General features: G+C 47.1%; 1 protein-coding gene across 1 annotated transcript in view; it reads right to left on the bottom strand.

Moving 5' to 3' along the window:
• Nucleotides 1-448: 448 nt before the first annotated feature.
• The window catches only part of LOC149336377 (uncharacterized), a 65,704-nt gene continuing 42,317 nt past the window's right edge, over nt 449-23,835 (bottom strand). The window contains exons 7-13 of the mRNA XM_089554706.1: nt 22,836-23,012; nt 21,640-21,819; nt 18,194-18,373; nt 13,104-13,239; nt 9,945-10,228; nt 8,425-8,506; nt 449-3,390 (exon numbers count right to left, since the gene is read on the bottom strand). Of these exons, the coding sequence (XP_089410832.1) occupies nt 3,072-3,390; nt 8,425-8,506; nt 9,945-10,228; nt 13,104-13,239; nt 18,194-18,373; nt 21,640-21,819; nt 22,836-23,012 (1,358 nt within the window). The 3' untranslated portion in view covers nt 449-3,071. The remainder of the gene's footprint in view (nt 3,391-8,424; nt 8,507-9,944; nt 10,229-13,103; nt 13,240-18,193; nt 18,374-21,639; nt 21,820-22,835; nt 23,013-23,835) is intronic.

The following is a 23,835-nucleotide window of genomic DNA, read 5'->3' as shown; positions in this document are numbered from 1 at the left end:
TTCAACTGTACAAGAGGGCAGAATTATTGACATTTCTCAAAAAATGCGCACACAATAAATAAGAGTAGTCATTGGTGCAGACAAAAGCGCAAACATAATGCTCCCACATATGAGCATGATGTTTTTAATGACAGCTATCAAAACACAATAATCATACCCCCAGGAGAATTACTTGAGGAGTAGAAAGGGGCAGTTTCAAGGTAGTTGTGCTATAATTAGATACAACTCAAGAAAAAAAAACGGCTTTTCCTCGTCAAAGAACTACCCCCTAGGCAATGTCTCCGGCAGAGTCTCATGAACCTGCTTGCGTGACAACGCAAAAAGTTGCAGATGAAAGGGTATAGTTATTTGCGTGCCTACTTTGTCTCGCCACTCTCTGCATTGTCACGCTCAGGTTCATGAGAACCAGCCGACGCCATTGGCTGGAAGGGGTCCTCTGACGGGAAAAAGCCACTTTTTTCTTGAGTTGTACCTGACTATAGCAGATTACATGCACCAGCATGTGTCACAACAGTCAGCGATAGGCTGCAATCTTATAAACCGCCTAGTTCAGGCAACACTTCTTGAGCACTTGTTCCTTATGTACACGCTCGCAAACGCTACACGCGCATATTCACGCATTTTTCACTGTATTCCTAATATTGCTGTTATACAAGCGGAGATGAATGTATATGTAAGCATTGTTGGGAAATGTAGGGGATTTGTTCTAAACACAACTGCCATGGTCATCTGTTGACAACACCGCCCAGTGTGTACCAACTTCGATTATTTTTACGCTTGCATAAGCAATAAATATATCCTTCCTAACTGACACCAGCGCACGTATCCCCAAAAAACAGTACATAACGGCACTACGCAGTAAATAATTGCATGATCATAGTACGCAAACAGTGTTTAAGCACGAACTTAGTGTAAAAAAATACTCGCCTATGACAAGTCAATTTGCAATAAAGAATGCGAAAAATAAAGCTAAAATATAAAAATAAAATAGAGCACTACTATTTAGTACCTATATAAAATGCTAAACAACTTGGTTACGGCTAACGCATACGTTTTCAAAGCTCTTTAATTTGAAGAGCAAATAGATTCCGCATATCTCTCGAGATCACTTTCTCCAAACGACGGAACTTCTCACCGCACAGTGAGGCGAGTTTGTGATTACGAAAGAGCTTTGATGATTCAAACACTTGTGAGATATGAGAGAATAAATACGTGTGCGAATGAATAAGGATATTAGAGTCCATAAATACAGGCACAAGTTCACGCGCAGTAGCGTGAAAGAAAAACAGTGTCAAAATTATTTTCGTTGTACCCATCGTTGAGTCGCACTTTGCTAAATTTGTAATCAACCTAAATTCGCCAAACACAATATTCACAGGCTATGACTCCATTTTTTTTTTCTATATATGAAAAATTGTAAAATGTAAAGCTTGTTCACGTCTAGATCATAAGATGCCACATGTTTACATCATTATTCAAAGAAAAAAAGCACACACATGAACTAGGATAGTTAGAGCCACTGCGGGTGTCTTCTGGCTCAGTGTTAGGATATAACTTGCGCTTATTAAGAAGAAAATTCAAGCTATTAAAGCAAGAGACATAAATATGCCTCAAAAAAACTTAATGTACACTGCTGCTTTCACACGCAACATCTAACACATTCACATCTTCATTAATTGCATCACCACAAAATTACCAGCTTGTTTTATGGAAGTCCAACATTTCATTCCCGTAAGGCAACGTAGCCACTTTAATCTAAGCTACCATTCAAATCTAGACCAGCTAAAGCCGTGAGCAATAGACTGCTTGATAAAAAAAATGATATGCCCGCTCTAAGCAACGCATCCGGTAACGCAGCACTCTGAACACCATTAGCAAAACCCGGTAAGTAATCTCTCTTTTAACACAAAAAACACAAAAGTTGACGACACAAAGGATACGAGAAGCGTGTTTCAGCTGGCTGGAAAGATATGAAATGCATGCATGCGACTCACTGCTAACATGCACAATTATTGTCAAAAATATGCCACTAAACAGCGCGCTGTTGCTCACATTTAAGATTTATTGAAATATGTTAGGAAAGAGAAATGTTTTTAATGGTGTAGCACGTACCTTATATCCGATTAAAAGCACTTAATAAGTAACATAAATTTCATGCTTTAGAGATACGTGCACAGCTTTTGAATAACCTAGACATTCAGACCTCTGGAATGACGATGTCCTGAACAAGTGATTTAGTGAAAACACAGTGTTCACATAGCCATCTCGACAACAGCACGAATGCTACACAATGTTACGCAGAAATCCCGATTACAAACAAAAGAGAGCTTGGTGGATTTATAACCAAAAAATTGTGGCTTGGTGTGCCCGAGCTCCACTCAACTTATGCAAAGTAAAACGCAATGCACAGCATACAAAGAAAGGAAGCGGTTAGCTGAAGCAAGACATCAGCTCAAGCGCGGAATATTATAAACAGCACGCTGTCTTTGGAAAAGCGCAGACCATCAAAACTGATTTATTCGTTATCTCTATAAAAAAATATTTCCTTCAGCGACCCCCCTTTGTTTCCATTGGAATTACTATTTCGCTCTGCAAAACACTTCCTTTCCACTACGGAGGCGTTGCGCTACTGTGCATTTGTCTTATGACCAGCCAAGACTAATGAGATGCGAAGTAAAAATCTTGCTTTGCGTCACATTGCGTGAGAAGCGCTTGTGAACGCACCTTAACTTGCGCAAGGACACCCAGCGCCAGCCGCCGACCAAATGTCATTGGTACGCCCTGTGACAGACTGCTCTCGCTTGTTCCTCGTTCTATCGGCAGCTTTTTGGTGGCCAAGGCCTCGGTCATGGTAACAAAGGACCGCCATGCTGTATTTCACCATTTCTCGGGGGCATGTTCGATACTTATAGACGCTTCCTACGCCTGCGTCGTAACACCACCTACAAAGAGCGCGCAATTAATTTACGGATTTAGAGGCACAGCCATCCTCAGCAAGGAACAGTGTCCGTGTGCAGTGAGCATTCTCAAGTCCATTGGTCATAAGTCAGCAGCGGTCACGGCGACCGCCATCATCTCCGATGCGGCCTGCCATAGAGCGCAGCCACGTCGTTGACCGTGATCTCGTTGGCCTCCCGGTAGCCCTCCAGCGTCCGGGAGGACACGTGCGGGTGGTCTAGCGTGTCGATGCGCGACAGCTTGTTGCCAGCGGCGCCGGCATCGTAGCGGAGGTTTTCCCAGGCGCGCTTGTAGTGCCTCTGCAGGCCGTGCTCGGCATAGGCGCCGACGGGAGAGTGCTCCAGCGACGAACAGCCACTCGACCCTCCGCCGCCGGGCGCCATCTTGGAGCCGCGGCAGCGGTCGACGCCGTCGCACTCCCCTTGCCTCGCACTGTGGTGGGAAGCGGCAAGAGCGCCCCCGAGTTGGTTGGTTGGTTGGATGGTTGGTTGCGTTGTTGTGAGGAGAGAGGCGGGGAAACACCGATCTACCGAGACCTGTTAGCGTGCGAGGGTAGAGAGAGGAAGGGGGAAGGGCGCAACAGGCAAACCGCGATGGGTCAGTGAGGGTTAATGCCGCACAAATGATGGTAGAAACCAGAAAAAAAAACGCCCGGACCATTTCTGCCACCATGAACTTGTCATTGCTGTTCGTTAGTGAAAAAAGGTATCCCCCCCCCCCCCCGACTGCACCGTCGAATGACTCAAGTGCTCCGTGTTGTAAGGGCAGAAGTTATCCATCATGCTTTTCATAGAACTGAATACTAGACACCTTTAGCATACCGTGTACCGTGTTACCGCTACCGTTACCGGAGTACCGTGAGCCCACCCACCGGCGGTGAGTACGTGCTGATTGGTTCCGACGCTGCGGGCGCGAGCACCCCTGCCGGGTATGTGGTGCCATCTAGCGCCGTCAAGGCAATTTGCGCATGCGCGGGCTCCCGGTACTCCGGTACCGGTAACGCTAACACGGTACACGGTGTGCTAAGGTGTCTACTATGTGCAAAGCTGAAACGCAGGTGTCAAGAGGCTGTCAGACACTTTTTGAACCTCGTATATGAATGGAACCGCGCGTCAGCTACACGGTGCTGAACGCCAGAGAGAAGTGTTGCCGTTCTGCGCACAGCCGGGAACCTGCGTTCTTTCTCCGAAAACTATTTTCCGTTTCCGGAGGCTGTTCGAAATCACTGCTGTTCATCTTTCCTCTTACGCCCAGTTTTCCGTCTCATTGTCATGTCAGTCAAAAAACTGATATTAGCAGGATTCTTTCAGAATCATGAACGGCGAGCGCGATTTGAAACATTGCGGCCAACGAAGTAAGCGAAGTAAAACGTCGCAGATCTCTGGCCTAATCAGGCAGTAACCTTTTGAAGCTCCTATAGAAAACATTAGTACGAATGCCACGAACTTACCATGTGGTCATGGCAGATGGGTAGTTTTAAACACCATACCGTTCATTAGAATACTCGAGAAAGCTCTAAGGTGCTGAACAGCAATTTGTTAGGTTACAAAACTCCGCTGATACAAGCAAACAAATCGCCTTAGAAAGATCCTTTGAAGCAGGAGATTCCAGCATCAATATCGCTGCATGATAATGAAGTAATTTTGTAACTTAGCTTCGGGGGAAATTCAAGGTCACTGCTTTCTTGAAAGAGCCCAACGTTGATTAATGACCAATCTTTGACGGCACAAGCTGCATAAGCATGTTTTTTTTTGTTTTTCATTAGAAAATTCTTCTTTTGTGCACAATTAGTACAATGTGCATATGTAAATCGATTTGTGCTTTTGTTTGAATGAAACCATGGATGTATCAGTGATTTGTTTCTTTTAGTCCTCTTTTGTAGTCGGTTTGCTCCTGTGTGCATTTGTATTCTGAAGAGCCAAGCCCTTCAATCTCGTGGTATAAGCTAAAACACCTCTCTTTCCAGCCGTATGCTTTCAAAACAGATTTAGCATTTGGCCAGTCCAGCAGCCTTATAAACCTAGCGACTACATGAGCTAACACTCTAGTATGCCGCATACGTGACCTCCATTAGATAGAGATCATTCGCCCATTTACGAAGTAAGAGAAAGTCAAGAACGGCCTGCCTACTAGCGTTCCAACGTGTCCTGGGGTGCCGGCCAGGACTTTTTTTTTTCTTATTGAGTGTCCACTGCCTCTGTAAAGCCTCACTGTGTCACTTGCCAACTTTTCATCCAATTTACATCTTACGCCCTGGTCTCAGCTCCTACGAGTCGGCGCTCAAAATCTTACATAGCCGTACTTATCCTTGTTGTTCGAGCAAGCCATTTTCGTAATGGCAAAGGGCAGCGATTTTCGCGAAGGAAGCCGGCGTCCTGTGAAAACCGACAGCCTTTTGTCTTGGAGCGCTGTGTACTGCGCTGGTGTTCTTCCGTGAAACAAAAAAAATGAGATTAAATTTCGACTTAGTGGACCATATTGTAAATCTGTAATCAAAGAAAATAATCATTCTTACTTGCTGTAGAATACCACTCAAGAACGAAGCTGCAAGTGTCTCTGAAAGGAGACACTTCTGCCAATGAAGTCGAGCGATTTTCATGACATTGCAGTTAATCAATGTTTAATCTCCTATCACATTGTAGTAACCTCCTGTTAATCCCCTGTCGCACTATTGTTACAGGGGATTAGCCAGTGAAAATTGGTTGATGCCATTGGCTTGGAGCGGCATTTGCCGTTTTGTTCTTGAGTTGTACCCTACTGCGGAGTGCGTTTCTTCACTGGCATAAAAACTATGTACGTACTTTGCCTGGCTTGACGTTTCGATTATTAAATGTTACTTTGGCGGTGCAGTGCGGTAACTTGCTGAGATTAGGAACTAAGCAAAGGATGCAATGCTCAGCAGCAGTGTTTTTAAGGTGTTCTAGCCATCTCTCTGTAGATTTTTTGCTCTAAAACATTATATTCGACAATAAATCATCTGGTACAGCTATGCGATCATTCAGTAACTTTTCTATGTTGAATTATTTAAGCATATAATATTTTACTAAATCGACTCCCAAGTGATACTTACAAAGCAAGAACACCATCTCAGTGCTTGCAAAGCACTCATGCTCAGCCCGAGTTTATATAAGGTTATGTTCGCGCATACTTATACAACTCATTCATAGCGAGCTTGTAGTGGCATTTTAGAGCTCAATCCTAAGGTCCTTGACATCACTTGGCTTTCTATGAACTTTCGTTTTGTCTTTCTTACAGGCTCTTCTACCCTGGCTACGATATTCACTCATCTGAAATATTTTTTATGCATACTTGTGAGGCACTCCACCCTATATGTTGAATGAAGTGGGTCCCAAAAAATCAATCTGAATACACAAATCACTTCATGTTTTCAATTAGAAATCGTTGAATACACACAGCCTTAAAGGAAATACACCGCACTATAACCTTTGCTGACTGGCATATTGACCACACTACAATTTGGCCGTTCGGCTAAAATACGACCCCAGAAACTTTGCGCATTTCGTGGCAGTGTTTCTTATCTTTTTGAGAAAAAGCTGGGTGTATTCCAAAAAGCAAAAGAAAATGTACATCAAATTCACAATCAACCGAAAGCATGCCTGCATAAGAAGGGGGCAAACATGGTCATTCTCAAACGAAGGTAACAAAGTCATGCAGAGAGTACCCTTTGTTATTGGATCGCAAACCATGCATGCAAACTGATGCCGCTTACATGCATTCTTTTTCCCCCAAAAAATATCCATAAAAAAGGAAGAACCACCTTATTTCGGATGCGCATTAGCGTCCAAGAGGGCAAATTGTCGTGCACGATTACGCTTGCATAGATACATGCATACAAGATTCACAGCTTGACATCTGGACTGAGACACATAATATCATCGCATTGTGTGATGACCAAGTGGATATAGCGTAGGCAAAGCGATTGTAAGATTGGATCGTCTTTGCTTACTTCAGCATCGACATCAGTGCAACCTTGGCTAAAGCCTACAATATCCCGCCAATCTATGCTGCAGTTAACTTTGTTAACACGCGCAGTCCTACGCGAGCTTTCCAAAAGTAAGTTTAGATGAGAGAAAATGTGTGAAATATTATTCAAAATTCGTCCGGCGAATACTCGGCGTTCGCCTTTTTGGCAACGAATTATAGAATCTCGAGGATTTTTTTTCGGTTTCTGCCTTGTCCTGTTCGTTTTTTTTCTCGTGCGCGGAGGGACGACAAAGAATTTTCTATTCGTTTGGCATTGCGCAGCCACACCACGTACTTTCAGCATCGATCTGGCAGCTATAGAGACCGGATTCTCGGATAAATATTGGTGCCTGCGGCTCGAACTTAATTTTTCGTAGCGCGAACTTCGCCGTCGACATTCGCTCCATGAAAAACGGACTAAGGAGAGCTCTTAGCATATCGTGCGCAGTTAGCAGAGTCGCGCATTCACTTTCGACTTTCGATCACCTTTATTTTCCGCAAGCTCTTTCCAGGGCGCTCAAGTAAGTTCAACAAAGCCTCTCGGAAACAAACAATGGGGAATAAAAACTTTCTTCGGCGGAGGCTTCAGTGTGCACTCGTGCGTAACTCGATCGTGGCATCGAAAACTCCGGTACTGCGAGCTACTGATGCATATTTTGCATTTCATCGGTAGAAAGAGGAAATAAGCTCAGATGTTTTTCTCCCACTATACTAACACTCGGCGATTGCCTAGCGTTCGTCACGACATCCAAGCGCAGGTTGCGATTGAGTCCGTCTTTGTAGTCAGCTTTCCCCGACCAGACTGCACGCCATGTTTTGAGTTAGGTCAAGATGCTTGCTCTGCCTTAGCGCAGCATCCTTCTAGTCCTGATCTGAGAGCGTTTCCGCGTGGAAATACTATATAAAATTTGATAAATTGCGAGCTAAAATCGCAACAATAAAGGAACGATAACTTAAACGAGACATAGAAAAGTGATCTGCAAGGGTTGTTTGAGAGGATTCGTTGCATTTCTTTTTTTTTTCAGTGGACTGCAGCAGTGGAGTTTAAATTATAAGTGTTTTCTTTAAGTTCCAATTCATCCTGCAAAATCATCGTAGAATTCATGATTCTTTTAACACGGTAATCATTTTCAAGCGTACTATATGTTGCTGTTACCGTACATAGTAGCAACTACGTCTCTCAGCTACTCTTGGCTCTAGGCCCCATGTAGAAATGAAGTCAATGATATCATTTGTTATTTCTTTGTCTACTCTTTTCGCTTAAACTCCTGATAAGCGTGAAATATTCATGGTAGATTGAGAAATCTTCTCTAGGGGCCGTAATTTTGAGGCACTTTACGCAGCAAGCACCGGAGTTGCGAAAAGTGGGTGCTAGTGTGCACAGTAATAAAAGAAGTGCAACCAGTCTGTGCTGTGGGAGGCTATGAGAAATTTAAAAGTGGTTAGACAAGCAGCAATAATTGTGCTCAATGTATCACTTACCGTCTTATGACAATGACAACTATGGTGATGACTGCGGCTAGAACGACGAAGCCTCCGAATACTCCCAAAGCTATGAAACCACCTGGAATGAAAAAATACAGTATTACGGAACAGGTTAAATATTAAACGCAGGGAAGCGTTGAAGTACCCACTGTCGCGTGGTATATCCAGGAATATAAATATGTAAACACCCCTAAAGGCACAACCGCATTGGTATGTAAAAATATTTGTTTTCTGTTCAATTCCAGTGCTGTGTTTTTCTCTGCAGATTTTTTCTTACAAAAGCTACAATTTTAAATGTAGGAGGTTTCATTGTCGTTGTTGTTGTTTTTTCGGACTAAAAGTTCGGTTTCTTCCAGCTCTATTTACTGCTGTACAGCGAACAATAGCAGGGTACAACTCAAGAACGAAGCGATAAATGCCGATACAGATTTGTAGGGGGCTAGTTGGTGGTGCGTACTGAGATTCTGGAGACTGGCCAACGGCTTCGACTGATTTTCACGACGTCGCGGGTAAGTTATGCTCAACGTTTCTAGATAAAGACAGTTGGGAAACTTCGCCGGCGAGCCATGGAGCAGAGCGGCCCCACGCGATCGCCGTCTAGGCGGTGGCGCTGCGGTCGCTTTAGGATGAGCGCGTCGTCTGCTACTCCCAGTTCAACGTTTTTAGATAATATAATCAACATAAACTACGAGGAGGCAATCGGCACGTCATGTTTCTCTAAACCGCGGAAAGAAGGGCTTCCAATTTTTGCCGATATTTACAGCCAAAAGCTCAACCTCGAGCATCCTTACCTCACGTACCCCAGACGTAGAGCGCAATGGGCGCAATGCAATGAGCCAATGGGCGCCGCGGCGGTGAAGAGAAATCGTGGCCTCTGAGATCAAGCGCGATGTTAAAGTACCGATGCTTGAGGTGGTCACGGAGGCCATAGAAAACAAACGCGGTACTCCCACCACCCAAGAGATGGCGCTCGCATCTCTTTGAGATGAAATCGGCGACAGAAACTGGCCGCATACCCGGACAGAGTTTTCCAACTGTCTTTATCTAGAAACGTTGGTTATGCTCCTGAAACTTCCCTCTGTCACACGGCTGTGCCAGGAAATTAACCTTGAATTAACCTCGACGTCATGAAAATCGGTCAAAGCCATTAGCTGGAGACCCTCCTTTGAAGGCCTTTGCAGCTTCGTCCTTGTGTTATATCCGATTGCTGTTAGGATACACGCCGAATGCTTCGGAGTATGCCCAAAACTGAAAACAAGATAAATTTTTGATGGATGCACGGTCTACTACTGTGTGCCATGAAAAAACTTGTTTAAATTCTATACAACATTTACATTAAATGCTTTTATTTTGTACTCTTACCCTGCAACTAAAAAGGTGTTATAAGCAGGTTTTGCTACTGGTTACACAAGCAACCAACACAGACAACCGGTTACACCGAAGACTACGCCGTCGATGACGCAGAACGCAGGAACGGGCGCCTAAGATAATGGGACAGCCTCCAATCTAAGCCTTACCCATATTGAGCTTGGCACCTGCGCGCTCCGCTGTGTCATCGCCGAAGGCACCCTGCAGGTCTGGCGGCGCCAGAACCGTCCGATGTCCCGTTGACCCAGCCACGTCGTGGTCCACTGGTCGGAAGGCTGGCCGGCGTGGAGGCTGCGAGGGCGTTGTCGGCTGAGGCCGAGGGCGCTGCGTCATCCGAACCGTGGCCGTCGCCGTGGGTCGAGGGGGCGCCACTGTGGTGGTGACGAACGTGGGCCTCTGGTCAGGACGGTCGGGCACGAAGTCTGGGTGGAACCTGCGGCAAAGTAGTGAGAGAACACTTAAATGGGAGTCGGCTGAACGTCGGCGTCTGTGGCATCCCCGAAGGCTGCCGCGTATTCAGCGCGTTAGGCCACCTATAGTCAGATACAAATTAAGAAGGCAGCGGCTTTTCCCCGTCAAAGGAACCCCTTCCAGCCAATGGCGTCAGCCGATTCTCATGACCATGGTAGTGTCACAAAGCAGGGAGTGGTAGATAAAAGGAGACAGTCCCCTCCCTCCATTGTCGGGGATAGACCCCTCTCACCGCTCCCTGCATTGTCACCCTAGCAGGGTCACGAGAATCGGCCGACGCCTTTGGCTGGAAGGTGTTGCTTTGACAGGGAAAAGCCGCTGCCTTCTTAAGTTGTATCCGACTATAGATAACTGACTACAGCTGTCCTGATTTCTGAAAGTGAGCAGTCGAAGAAGTAGGATATGTATGTTGGTAATTTCATTATTGTTAATCGACATGGTGAAGTCCACTACGGGAGAAAAGCTTCTCCACTGTTTTCCAATCCACCCCATCCAGCACCTGCCGCCACCAACCTATCCTAACAAAATCCTACTCTTGCCGTTCCACCGAACTTTCAGAGCCCAAGGCAACGTTTTTCTTCACTTGGACACACTCTGCTACACAGAAAAACAAGCTGTAATCTTTTCTCCGCATTGAACGTGCTCCTAAGCAGACTCCATCCTGATTTCTGCTAAGCATCTGTTTCCTCGATTTTAGCGTAAACCGCATTTTTCTACAGAATAGAAAATTTATACGTGAGTAGAAATGCCAGCGTAGTCAATATGAGGTGCCTAAGTATATTGCGCCAGGCATCACAAGTAAGAAACATGCAGTCGAACAAAACAGTCAAAGATATGTATACAAGTTTTTACGTGCACCAGAGGCCGTATTCTCTAAGATACCTAACAGCACAAAAGATTCACGATAGGTTAGCCAATAGATTAGGTACGGCTCTTAGCGTAAGGAAGATGCCACCGTGTAGAGAATACGACCCGCCTGGAGAGTATTTGTACGATCTTGATTCACAATAAATTAGCCTCAAATGGCAGAGGTAAAAGAACGAAAATAATTGTACGGAGAACGGTGCAAGGTTCGCGAAATCCGCTAGATCTAATGAAACATACTGCAAAGGAGCAAGTGGCGCTTGTAATGTGAAGGAAGAAGAATAAAAAGAAGCATCACATTTACCGTTGTTACATAGTTCAGCAAGAGGGCAAAAGTGTTTCGCATGCTGAGGTTTAGAGAGGTGATCCGATCGCTTACGGGGATAAGGAAACAGCGGGTCCCCAGTAGGCATGCGCATAACTTTATGTCGCTTCTTTCTTACATGACACCCCTGGTCGAAACTCGGCGAATAGCGGTGCCCCCTAACGAAGCATACGATTCCGCAACATGGCGTATGTCAAAACAAAGGCAACTCGGGTCATCACCAATTCTTTCTTGCCGCTTCCCTGTACATCTCGTCAGCGGGAAATAAAAGGTCACGAAATTTGAATATTCATCAAGATGTCTCCACAACGTTCAACAGATAAAACGTGGCGAATCATGAGATTCCGTATCCGCTTCAATGCAGATGCTAAACATAGTAAACATGCTTCGTTTGGTCGCCATGGAGAACCAATGTCAAAAAGCGTGGATTACTCAAAAAATTTCGCTTATGGCTCAAAAATGGGGTCACTTATTATTATTGATTCTCCAGTAATCTTTTTTTTATCATATAATGCGAGTTGTCTCTTCATCATCATCATCATCATCAGCCTGACTACGCCCACTGCAGGGCAAAAGCCTCTGCCATGTCGCTCCAATTAACCCTGTCCTTCGCCAGTCGCGGCCACCGTATTCCCGCAAATTTCTACGCTTGCTACACTTGCCTTCTCTTGGAACCCACTCCGTCCATTACCTTAAAGCACCAGCGGTTATCTTGCCTTCGCATTACTTGCCCTGCCCAAGCCCGCTTTTTCCTCTTGATTTCAACTACAATGCCATTAACCCGCGTTTGTTCTCTCACCCACTCCGCCCGCTTCCTATCTCTTAACGTCACACCTATCATTTTTCTTTCCATAGCTCGCTGCGTTGTCCTTAACTTAAGCTTAACCCTCTTTGTTATCCTCCACGTTTCTGCCCCATAGATGAGAACCGGTAAGATACAGCTGTTGTGTACTTTTCTCTTGAGGGATATTGGTAAACTGCCATTCATGATCTGAGAGAACCTCCACCCCATTGTTATTCTTCTAGTTATTTCCCTCTCACGATCCGGATAAGCTGTCACTACCTGCCCTAACTAGACATATTCTCTTACTACTTCCAGCACCGCACCATCAATTGCGAACTGCTGTTCTCTTGCTAGACAGCTGAATATTAATTTGGTTTTCTGCATATTAATTTTTAGACCCATCGTTATGCTTTGCCTGTCTAACTCATTGATCATGCCTTGCAGTTCATGTCCTGAGTGACTTAGCAAGGCAATGTCATCACCGGATCGCATATTACTTAGGTATTCCATATTAACTCTTATCCCCAAATGTTCCCATTTCAGGCCCCGGAATACCTCTTGTAAACAGGCAGTGAATAGCATAGGCGAGATCGTGTCTCTCTGCCGGACATCTTTCCTTGTTGCAAATAAAACGGTCATGACAAGGAAAATTTTGGAACAGATAATCTAACGCTTCAAACTGCAGACAATAGGCCGCTCCCAGCGGCTAAATAAATAGATACTGGCGAAATGCGGCCGAACCACTGTGTTAAAGAACCCGCATGTACCTGCCGGGAAGACCGCCGTGCGCAGTGCACACAAACCGACCCTTATTGCGAGTCTCCCGCTCTAAAGATCTATGACATCGTGATCAAGTGTCTTTACCTGGTAGGAACAACCATGGGACCCTCGCTGCCGCCGCCGGTATGGCCGTTGATGCGTGGGGGCGCTGGCGGTTCCTCGGTCGTTGTGGTAGTAGTACTCGTCGTCGTCGTCATCACAGGTCGAGGCGTCGTTGGTCCTGCGTTATTACGTCGTTTTAGCAACAGGAAAACAACACAGGCGACGAGAGTTTATATTGGCAATGTATTTTCTACGGTATATGGGGCTCGACGTGTACCTCGAGGGATATGCAGTCGCTTCCCATATTTACCCTTTTTGGAGCTCGTGTCGACTACTACAAAATGAGGTGCACAGAAGTTCAGCTACACCCTAAAGCATAATCGAACGTCAGGCCAGCCGTTTCTTTCAGCGTTTTACAGCTTTCGAAGTGTGAGGAATGTTCTTCAGGTACAGCGGCGTATGCAGCCTCAAAAACAGCCTGCGAAAGACAGGTGAATGATGTCTGCACCCACCGCAACTGCCTCGCACCCTCCACCTTTCCAACCTACCAACACACTTCAGATACCAACGCAGCAACGGAGCATGAAAGCGACGTCGGACCAAATTCAAAGAAGCAATGGGAAAGCGATCGATATAAGTGAGAAATGTACAACTACTACCGCTAACGCAGATTTTTCGCGTCACAGAGCTATAGCTCGAATAAAAAAAAAATCGCTCAGCAACTTTTGTTTAGCTACCCTTCACTTCTCTCCCTAAAATATTTTTATGTGAGGAGCTTTATGTGAGGAAGAGAAAGCTCCTCACACACGACGTTTTTTTTACAATATTTATGAGCGAATTGCACAAAGGTCAAGCGACTTGAACAAGCACTTCGTTTCTCTATGTTTACGACACGCGCTACAGTTCCAGGATCATATATGCTAAAGTAGTCGGGTTTATGTTATATTCCAGATTACAGCCTTCTCTTTTAGTCTTCTCACACTTTTCAAGTTTCTACATGGCTGTCATGTGAGCGCTTTGCGTGCCATTGATACTCAATCCCACTAAACCGAACGTTGGAGTCGTTCTTTAACGGCACAATGGTAATCCTACGCGATCGCGGTCGTATTGCTTTCACGACTCAGATGATACAACGGTTCTGAAACCGAGTCTCTTCCAGTCTTGTGTCTCACGCCGTTTCTCATTCTAGGAAGTGATATCACGTCCTCGTTTGCTTTATCTGTTGCCTCAGGCCAAGATATAGCGGGAACGTGGCCTCGCAACAGCCCCTGATGTAGGGCAGGAAAAGTAAAAAATAAAGAATAGAATTATCCGAATATATCAGACCTAGTACACGTAAGCGCAGACCGGGCAAGCCAGCATCAACCGCAGCCTGGAGCACCTTTCTCTCTCTGGTCATTATAACGCAGAGCTGGTAAAAACTTTAGGCTACGAGCATTAACCCCCAAACTCTGAAAGCTTCCTTACCTCAGTAAGGCTGGAGCCTTCACTGCAGTGAGGAGCCCTCATGTCAATCTGAAAGCTTCCTTACTGAGGAGCCCTAAGTAAGGTCGTCCTTGGTGCCTCCTCACAGTTGAGGCAGCTGCCAGCTGCCTTCATGCGTCCTTACGTCGCTCCTGGCCCTGGAGGAGCGCTTCACCTCACTGCTGCCACAAGTGACTCCGCACACTCACGCGAGCGGCGAGACGCGGAGCAAGGACGCGAGCCCGGCATGAGCGCAGTTGAGCAGGCGGGAGAAAATGGTAGCGTGGACTGACCGCAACGCGGGCGACTGCACGCAATTTTTTAACCGTGCTTGTGAATACGCATTCGATGAAGTGTACCTGTATCCTCGAACGGCTAGGTTGCTTCGCGACGCGGTGAATCCAGTGGAAGTGCACTAAGAGGAAGAATTTGCGTTCAGATTCCGCAGCGGTGCGGCTCTGTCACACTTGGGCATTCGGCGGCGAGAGCGAGCGAAATCCGCCGCCGCCGAAATGTTGCCTCGTTCACACCTCCCGGCCACCACGTCGCCGCTCGTACCATAAGCGTGTGCATGCTTACGTACGCTAAACGCAGGTATTTTGCGGGACGTTACAACGTTTCTCAAATTTCCACTTTTAATTCAGCTTATGCAAACAGCGACGCAATGACATGACGATTGACGTTTATGTGGCTATTCCCTTTGCATCTGGTGGACGAGTTTTCCGCCTAGCTCAGCCTAGTGGCGCCATCTGGTTGTTAGGACGGAAACCATTTCTGTCAACAAACCGATGGTCCTAAGCCTAAAAGCGGCTGAATCGCCAATCTAAATAAAAAAGTAAGGCAAATTTATCACTCATACTTTCCTTAGAGGCGAGATGAGAGGAAGCGAAACACCGATGGCCCATTTATGGCCAGCGAACGCACTGAAAAACGCAGTAACGACGACGAATTCAGTTCGAATCGAGGGGCCCAGCTTCGAAGGGCGCCGCCATGTTTGTTGTCGCCGCGGGAATGCAACTTCCTACTCGGCGTCCTATTGGCCGATGTGAAGGAACCCTCGAACCCAGACACGCGGCATGCGTTCCTTACTTGAGGAGAGGCGAGGAGAGCTTTCAGAGTAAGCTGGCTTCCTCCATCGAACATTCGCGGAAAGGCGGCCTCACGTAAGGTTAGGAAGACTTCTAAGGAAAGGAAGCTTTCAGAGTTTGGGCATTAGTTTCAGCACCAGTACATCAGAAAAAGAGAAACCGCATCAAGATGGTCTGACATGAGTTTTGTTGCATCCCGTGTTTGTTCGTGCACGCGGCGTTAATACATACGCATAAACTTAACTAGCTTTGCATTCTTTAACCATGTTTACATATCAGAGAACCGTGAATTCTCTCTCTTCCTCCTGAGGATACATTAACGCCTCTAGGCCACCGCCCCATACGAAGACTCCATATTTTTCCAGGTATCCGCGGCTCACGCGACGGTCACATCAGGCATTCCCTTTGTTCCCACAATTCTCTGTCCTCTCACGTAGGTAACCCGAGCGCCTCGCCTGAAGAATGGCGGCCACAGCGGCCTCGCCGGAAGGAAGCGGGCAAAAGGAAGGAAGCGCCAGATTGTATTCGCACCTTCCTGTGCCGGGCGTCTCTTTCGCCGGCGTCTATGCTACGCCCCAGAGATGACTTTGAAGGCACCCAGGTGACGGGCTTATCAGAGCGCGCCGACACCCGCTCAGGCGTCCTCGTCAGAGCGTGAAGCGGCTTCGCGCCCGTCTTCGTAGTACCGCTTAGGCGTGCATTCGCACAGAACAGAATAAGAAGTAAACAAACATCGGTGCCCGAGAAAATTCTTGTGCTTTACCCGTTCAAAGTTTCTGAAAACTTGAAGATCAGTTTAGCTGTTTTCTGCGACATTCAAGAAGATTAAGTATTTTACCCTAATTTTACATAACACAAACACAACGTTGTTTGGCACAAACGTCAGTGCAATCGCATTAAAGCTAATCTCGCAGTCGCCATTAAGGTCAAACAGCGCATGCACTTTGTCGCATATAGTTCTTGCGCGCAGACAAGTGCTTAAAGGTAAAGCTAAATTTATTCCTTGAGTAAGGAGGACACGGTGAAATGTTCTGCGATGTGCTTACAAAGAGCCGCCTTTTGACCATCCCGCATTTATAGTGCTTGAGCACACCTGCTCACAGTAAAAGATTTCCGGCTCCGCTTGCGAGAGAAAGGTTGGGGGTGAAACTAAACTTCACAGTCATAGGCAACTACAGCTTGATGAAGTGAAGGCATAGCCTTTTGAAAGTTATGCGCCGTGTCCAGACACACTAAAGCAGAAGTTCAGGCACGTTCCATTAGTCAAAGAACCTGAGGAGTATTATCTTTGAAAGCATCCATTCCTAGAAACCCCTCTTTAAAAGCCTCACTCAGCGCCGCATACTATACATAAATCAGCGCTTTGACAGTACCGGATCGTTATCATTGAAGAATGTGTTCTAACAGCGTTATTCAAAGACAAAATTAATCCATGCTGCCATCTCAGAGAATGGAACCTCAGGGCCTTTGATGGCAATAATGAACAATACAAACAGCACATCACTGCACGAACGAATACAATTAGCAAGGAAATGTATAGGAATGAAGACAAGTATTCAAGACAAAAAGTATTTCGTGTTTTAATTTTAGTCGTTGACACGCGTAATATTGCGAACAGCATGAGAGGGAACTCGGGAGTGCGTGACAAATACCATCGACCGCACCGATGGCGAAACGCGGAGGCCGCTCATAGAAAACAAATCGGAAAAGGTGGTGATGCTGGACCTTACGCAGCAACCGTGTTTCTAGAATACGCGGAACATTTCGTCGGAGCAGGCAGTGATAAGAGCTAGTATTGCAGTAACCGGAAGGAGGCCTGGGGCAGTGCTTCTTTTCCCCACCTCTCGGCTTTTTGCGTGTAGCTTCATTTCGCTCCACAGCGTTGACACTGACACCGTGAAATGAAAATACTTAGCAAGTTTGCCCGCCATCTCCCTCCGACTCCCAACGGAGCTGCCATTAGCAGGCCGCCAGCGGTCTCAAGACAGCAGAAATGCATGTTTTACTACGAAAAATTGCCTAAGGCTACCTGTGACGCGTTAACTATGTCCCCGATAATATCGCTCAACATCTGTCTATCATTGCCGACACGTTATTCCTTTTTGCTAACTGGATACTTAGGATGTCGACGCATGTATTTCACTTTTGGCGTTGTGATGGGAGACTCTTAACGATTATATTCATTTTCAGACAGAGCATATTAAATATTCTCACGGGATCAAAAAAACGTGTTCTGTGCCACCCATCACACAAGTTTATATAGCGGTATATTTTTTTTTTTCAAAACGTGTACTTCCTTTATCATCTTATTCTCCTCTGGTGCGCTCATATAGCATTAATCATTCTTCATCATGCCAATACCGGCCTGAATAACTGCCGCTCTGACGTCTTCATGGAAAGATGACGCTGCCGAATTTGAATTTTTAAAGACGAAGAAGCTGACCGGATCCGGCCGCTTTTTTTCCAATTCAGGTAAAATGCCTAAAGTCAGAATATTTCATAGCGTCCAGGAATTCTCAATGCTGGCCAGCAAATGAAGAGTGGGATGGGGACTTTGGATGATGAGTCAGAGACACTCACGGAGGCAGACGGGGATATCTCCCTGCCAGAAGCCCGAGGGACCGCAGGCCACGTGCGCGTTGCCACTCAGCTGGTAGCCCGGCTCGCAGTCATACTCTGCCACCGTGCCGAAGATGGTCGAGGCCGCCGAGAGGCGCACCAGTCCGTGCGTAACCACTGGTGGCGGCCGGCACATCACCGCTGCAGCGAAGGAAGGTAAACGTGATTGTGAGCAAGATCGCACACGCTATTTTCTGGTGTCGTTCTTGAAGCTACGAGCGTCGGGCGACGGCTTCCTCAAGTGTGCAGCGCTTATGCGATCTCCAGCCAACCCTGACGTCTGCAAGCTTCCGTCCTTCTTCTAGTGCGGCCGGCTTTTACAGCGCAGCTGTTGATGGCCTGTTTTCCAGAGGAACGTCAGTGATGGCGTAACAGATCATGTGACCTCCCCCTCCGCGAGCTCCGCGGGAGAATAAGGGGGGGGGGGGGGGGGTGCGCTCATCCCTGATCACGTGAACACGCGTACCTCTTCTCCGCAACCAGCTGCCGAAGGCTGTTCCTCAGGCATCGTGCACCCTTCATTGTCTTCAGATAAGGCCGATTCACACGACGGTCCGTTCGCCCGCGGCCCGCGCACTACGCGTTCATGCGTCACCACATTGAGAGGCCCGCTGTAGGCCCGCGGCCTGGTCAAGCAAGGAAGCTCAGGTGCCTCTCCCCTCGCGGGAACTAGCTCTGGCAACTGGCCTAGCAGTACGGCCCATGCCATTGAGGAATTGGACAAAGGGCCTAACCCACTCTTGAGTACCTCCTCTACAGTTCAATAAAGTATTTCTTTCATTCAGTCGCACAGTCATGGGTCGGGAGGAAAAACCAGTTCCACCAGCGCTGCCACACTCTCTAAAATAATCTGGCAACTATGGTACACCCAGTGCGTCGTCTGCTCTTTTGGTCCGCCGCATCCGCTAGACGCCATCGGATCGCAGGCCAGTTTTTAGTGGCGTATGAATATGTGATGCGCGGGCCGCGGCGAACGGACCGCCTTGTGAATCGGCCTATAGAGCGCGCTATCGTTAAACGTCGCCAAACGCTACAAAATGCCTCTTGCTCGCACTGTGCGCGCTTCTGCATAAGTTGTTAGCAGTTCTAAGGAAAGGTACCGCAGAAGTCATACGGCTGGCGGACGCCTTTGCAGTGCTGCGAAGGAAAGGATTTAAGAAAGGGCTGCACGGGGCCCTGCAAACGGCAGCTTTTTTAAACGCACAGCATGGTTACAATATTGGGTAGTTGCGATCGTAAACGCGCTTTCCGCGCAGAACCGCAATGCCATAACCATCAAGACCCTGCTGTGAAAGATACTGAAGCAGAAGGCAGTGTCTACATGGTCAAGGTACAAAAAGCGCTTTTATGCGTCAAGTCTGCATAGATAGGTAAGTTTATTGACTGGAACAGCAGATAGGTAGGGCGCAAAAATAAATATCTGGCGTGCTACTGCGTAATATACACATATATACAACAGCAAAACGCTGAATCACTACGGCAGCTGCTCTGTAGTAAACCATTACCAAGTATCGTACTCTACAAATCACCGTGTTCTATTGACGAACAGGCTAATTCCACTGCAGACAGAGCTTTTATAAGCTAAGCCAGGTCGAGAAATAAAATAAATGAAATAGAGGGATCGTCAGCAGCGGCCGTTTCTACAAGCGAACTGCGCCGAAGTCACGAATGGCTTTAGCATGGAGATCCCCGAGGCAAAGCTTCGCTGTCTTCTATTGCAAACGGTGTTCACTGCGACATTATCGTTCTTGACGTCATAATTTTGAATTTAGCGGCGGGGAAAATGGTGATACATTCTTCAATTAAGATTCTCGGCAATAGGTGCGTCTTCTTTTTCCTCTGAACGAGCAGCACAGCAGCCAGAAAGAGCCACGCAATTTATACTTAATTCAGCACAGCATTTGCTTGCAGGTGTCCTAGGTGTCCCTTTCAAACACTCATTTAATTATTACTTTTATCAACGGGCCAGTCAGGAGCTTCTTCACTTTAAGCATGAGTAAAACAAGGCTAATAAATTGCAACACGCGTGTGTCTTTAGCCTTTCTACAGAGTAACTTCGTCCCGTGAACGCAACTCTTTAAAGTTCGATGACCCTGAAATTCGAAAGCGTCGAGAGAACGCATGTATCTGGCAACGTATCTCCTCGCGACGTAAAAGGAAAAGTCTGACATCTTGTTTTTGTTTTCAACTCTTGCAACTGCAAATTTCATTAGTTATATCATCGATAAACTGTAGTAGAGGTGGCAAACGCGGTCTGCTTTGGCAATTTAAGGAGTCATCTTTTCGGAAAGAAGGAAAGCCGTAAATGCATTCAACTCGGCTTGTTGGTGCCCAGGCTTGAAACGCATTTTTCTATCCTTGTAAACGATAAAAGCCGATTCACACGACGGTCCGTTCGCACACGGCCCGCGCATCACGTATTCATACGCCACTAAAAACTGGTCTGCGATCCCATGGCGTCAAGCGGACGCGACGGAGCAAAGCATGGAGGAAAAAAAACTGAGGAGGGAGCGTCCGGCGACAACCTTGAAGCCTAGTCTTAACAAGTAAAGATATGGCAAAAAAAAAGAGTGTGTCCCCCCGTGATCGCAGCACGTGATAGCGTGCGGTAAAGTCTAGCCCCGCTGCGCGCGCGCATGCGCCGATTAGCGCGGCAGACTAACTGTAGATCAACTCCCTTGCTGTAGACGCTCGCGCCGCGGGTCGCGCATACGCGCGCACTAAAACGTACCGGAATCAAAACATAAAGGACCGGCTCGGAGAGCGAAAAACTGAGGGAGAAAACGACTTCAAAACACTCGGCTTGCGAACGCTGGCCGCGTGACGTCATGCTCCCTCCTTAGTTTTTTTTCCTCCATGGAGCAAAGGAGCAGACGACGTGCTGGGTGTGCCACAGTTGCCAGATTATTTTAAAGTGTTTGGCAAGCCTGGTCGAACTGGTTTTTTCTCCTGACCCATGACTGTGCGATTGAATGAAAGAAAAACTTTACTGAACTGCAGGGGAAATCGTCCAGTGTGGCTGCGGCCCTTTGTCCAATTCCTCAGTGGCCTGGGCAGTTGCCAGATATAGTGCACGCATCTTAGTGGCCCGCCGCTAATTCCCGCGAGGAGAGAGGCACCTGTGCTTCCTTGTTTGACCTGTCCGCGGGCCGACAGCGCACCTTTCAACGTGCTTACGCATGAACACGTAGTGCGCGGGCCGCGGGCGAACGGGCCGTCGTATGAATCGGCCTTAAGGGACGAAAAGGAATGCGATCCATCTGTGGCGCTTGTCATACTGCTCGTATCTGCTTCCTTTTTACTTCTGATCTCTTAAAAGTGCTTTAAAATGTATTTGAAGTCTTTCATTGCTTACAAACCGGCCAGTTTCTATGCGACAATGACCTGACATAAGCACCAGTACTCACGTTCGCATCTGGGCGGTGGCCCGTTCCACCGCTGGTCGACGTCGCAGACAAGCAGGCTGCGTCCGATGAGCACGAAGCCCTCTCGGCAGCGGTACTCGACGATGCTCATGTAGTGCCGCGTGCCGTTCACGAGATCGAGAGCCCCGTTGGGGATGGGCGCCGGAGGCCCACACTCCAGGTCTGCGTGTGGCAGTGTCAAGTGTCGGAACGTCATTCACTCGCTTGAATAAAAAAAAATTAAGTCAAGTGGCTAGTTCACCAGTAATAAGTTCACCACTTCCAAATGCAAAGAAATAAAGGTAACACAGTATAACATCCACTGGAACCTTTACGCTTTTAAATATCCGCCGCACAGCATTTTCTGTTGATTGGCCTTTACCAACTGCTTTGCGGCTGTCGGTTCAAGTTTAGAGCAAAAGCACCACTTGGATAATGAGGGCCACTAATTAAGCGCAAGTCCTTTCATAAAGCCGTGCACTGAGGTTTAACAACGAATCAAATGGAAGCCTTGAGTGCATGGGCTTTCATGCTGCACTTTTAGGCCATTTAAAAATGTAGCGAGTTTTACATGGCTCCGACAGAGTCGCATCGAGAGCGGTTTTCCTCGCGTTGAAGTCATGTATACGGTTCGCTTTGCTGCGGTGTCGTAGCGGAGTCGCAGGGCAGTGGCTGTGACAGCAGGGTGTAGATCGAGTACGGACTGCACATTTCAGAAATATATGTAAACCCGAAAGCGCGTCGCAGCGAATTGAGGGGGGACTGGGGGCGTAGTGAGAGAGGTGGACAAAAGTAAAAGTACTTGTAAGGGTACAGTGGCGTTTCCGAAAACGCAGACACCGGAAGCGGAAGGCGGCGAGCCGCAGTGGCCTAACTCCCAGCTACGACACAAGGCGGCGCAACCATCCCGAAACCTTTGACGCGCTCTCATGTAAACAGTGTCTTATCGCAGCGGATGCTGCGCCTCTGTCGCTGCCATGTGGCCGCAGCTTTGTGAAGCGGGTGGCGTGGATTCTTCATCTAACCTCTTCGGTTTGCATGAACGGTGAACAAACAAAGGTCTAGTGCAGCACGAGACGTTTTTATTGGTCAGTAGTACTACCTTACCCTGCAATCTTTCTTGACGCCTAATGTTCTGCACCTTAAGCATGTAAACAAGAAAACACAGGCACGGAAGTATGGTGCACATTTAAACTCACATCTGCACTTCGGCGGGAACTCGCTGTAGAAACCGTTGGCCAAACATGTCCTTATGTTCGGTCCCACGAGCAGGTGTCCGGGCGCGCACCTGTACTCGATCACGGAACCGACGTCGAAGTTCCGTGCAAGCACCGTAGAGTTGGGGGGCCGCTCCGGCTTTCCACACGTAGTCGGTCCTGAAACAAACGTTTCCTCTGACTTCACACAACGCCGAGAGGCAACCACACTGCATAGAAGCACTGCATTAAAAAAAAGAATTGATAAAAAATAGTAAGCGAAGCTATGAAACGAGTGCGGCCATGATTGTGGTCTGAAATTTAAGCACCTGACCAAGATTGGTGCTGACCTGGGGCATGCTGTTTACGTCAAGCGGGCGTTCTGGAAGCCCTAATAGCCACCTCTGCATTGTCAATGTAGTTCTTCTCCCCGTGTGTTAGGATCAAGACCAGAAGGAAAAGGGATTTAATTAAGAAATGATCAGAGCTCGACCTAATTAACCGAAAGGCTGGCTTTGAGACAGAAAATAATAGCGCTAAAAGGAGACAAGCACAAGAAAGACCGATGCAAGATATGCGCTAACTTCATCTGACTTTATTCACAGCCAAGTCAGCAAATTTAGCGCTATTATTTTCTGTCTCAAATAATATGCACTACCTGGGACCAATTGGCGTGTTTTTAAAGACTGGCTTGTTACATAAATGCATGGCTCAAAGTGGAGGGGGTTCCTTCCGCGAGTTATTTTTTTTCCTGCGTAAAACAATGCAGGAGCTCCTGAAGTGCAAGCCAGCACAGCACATGTTTGTAGTGCATACTTGCAAGCTCAGCGTGTTTGTACCCAACCATATACTTAAAGCAATATGTCAAATTGATGCAACATACTACTGATAAATCTCGTTAACAATCTCACTTCGTACGCTGTTGCACTGAATATAACCTGCGACCCGCGCCGCGGTGAAAAAATTACACGTGGTGTGGAGTACAGCACCACGAAACCCACAG

The sequence above is a fragment of the Amblyomma mixtum genome, chromosome 7 (genome assembly GCF_055824585.1).
Source record: "Amblyomma mixtum isolate Tamu chromosome 7, ASM5582458v1, whole genome shotgun sequence".
NCBI lineage: Eukaryota > Metazoa > Arthropoda > Arachnida > Ixodida > Ixodidae > Amblyomma > Amblyomma mixtum.
Note: the sequence above shows the minus strand (reverse complement) of the source record. Positions and strands in the feature narration are given on the sequence as shown.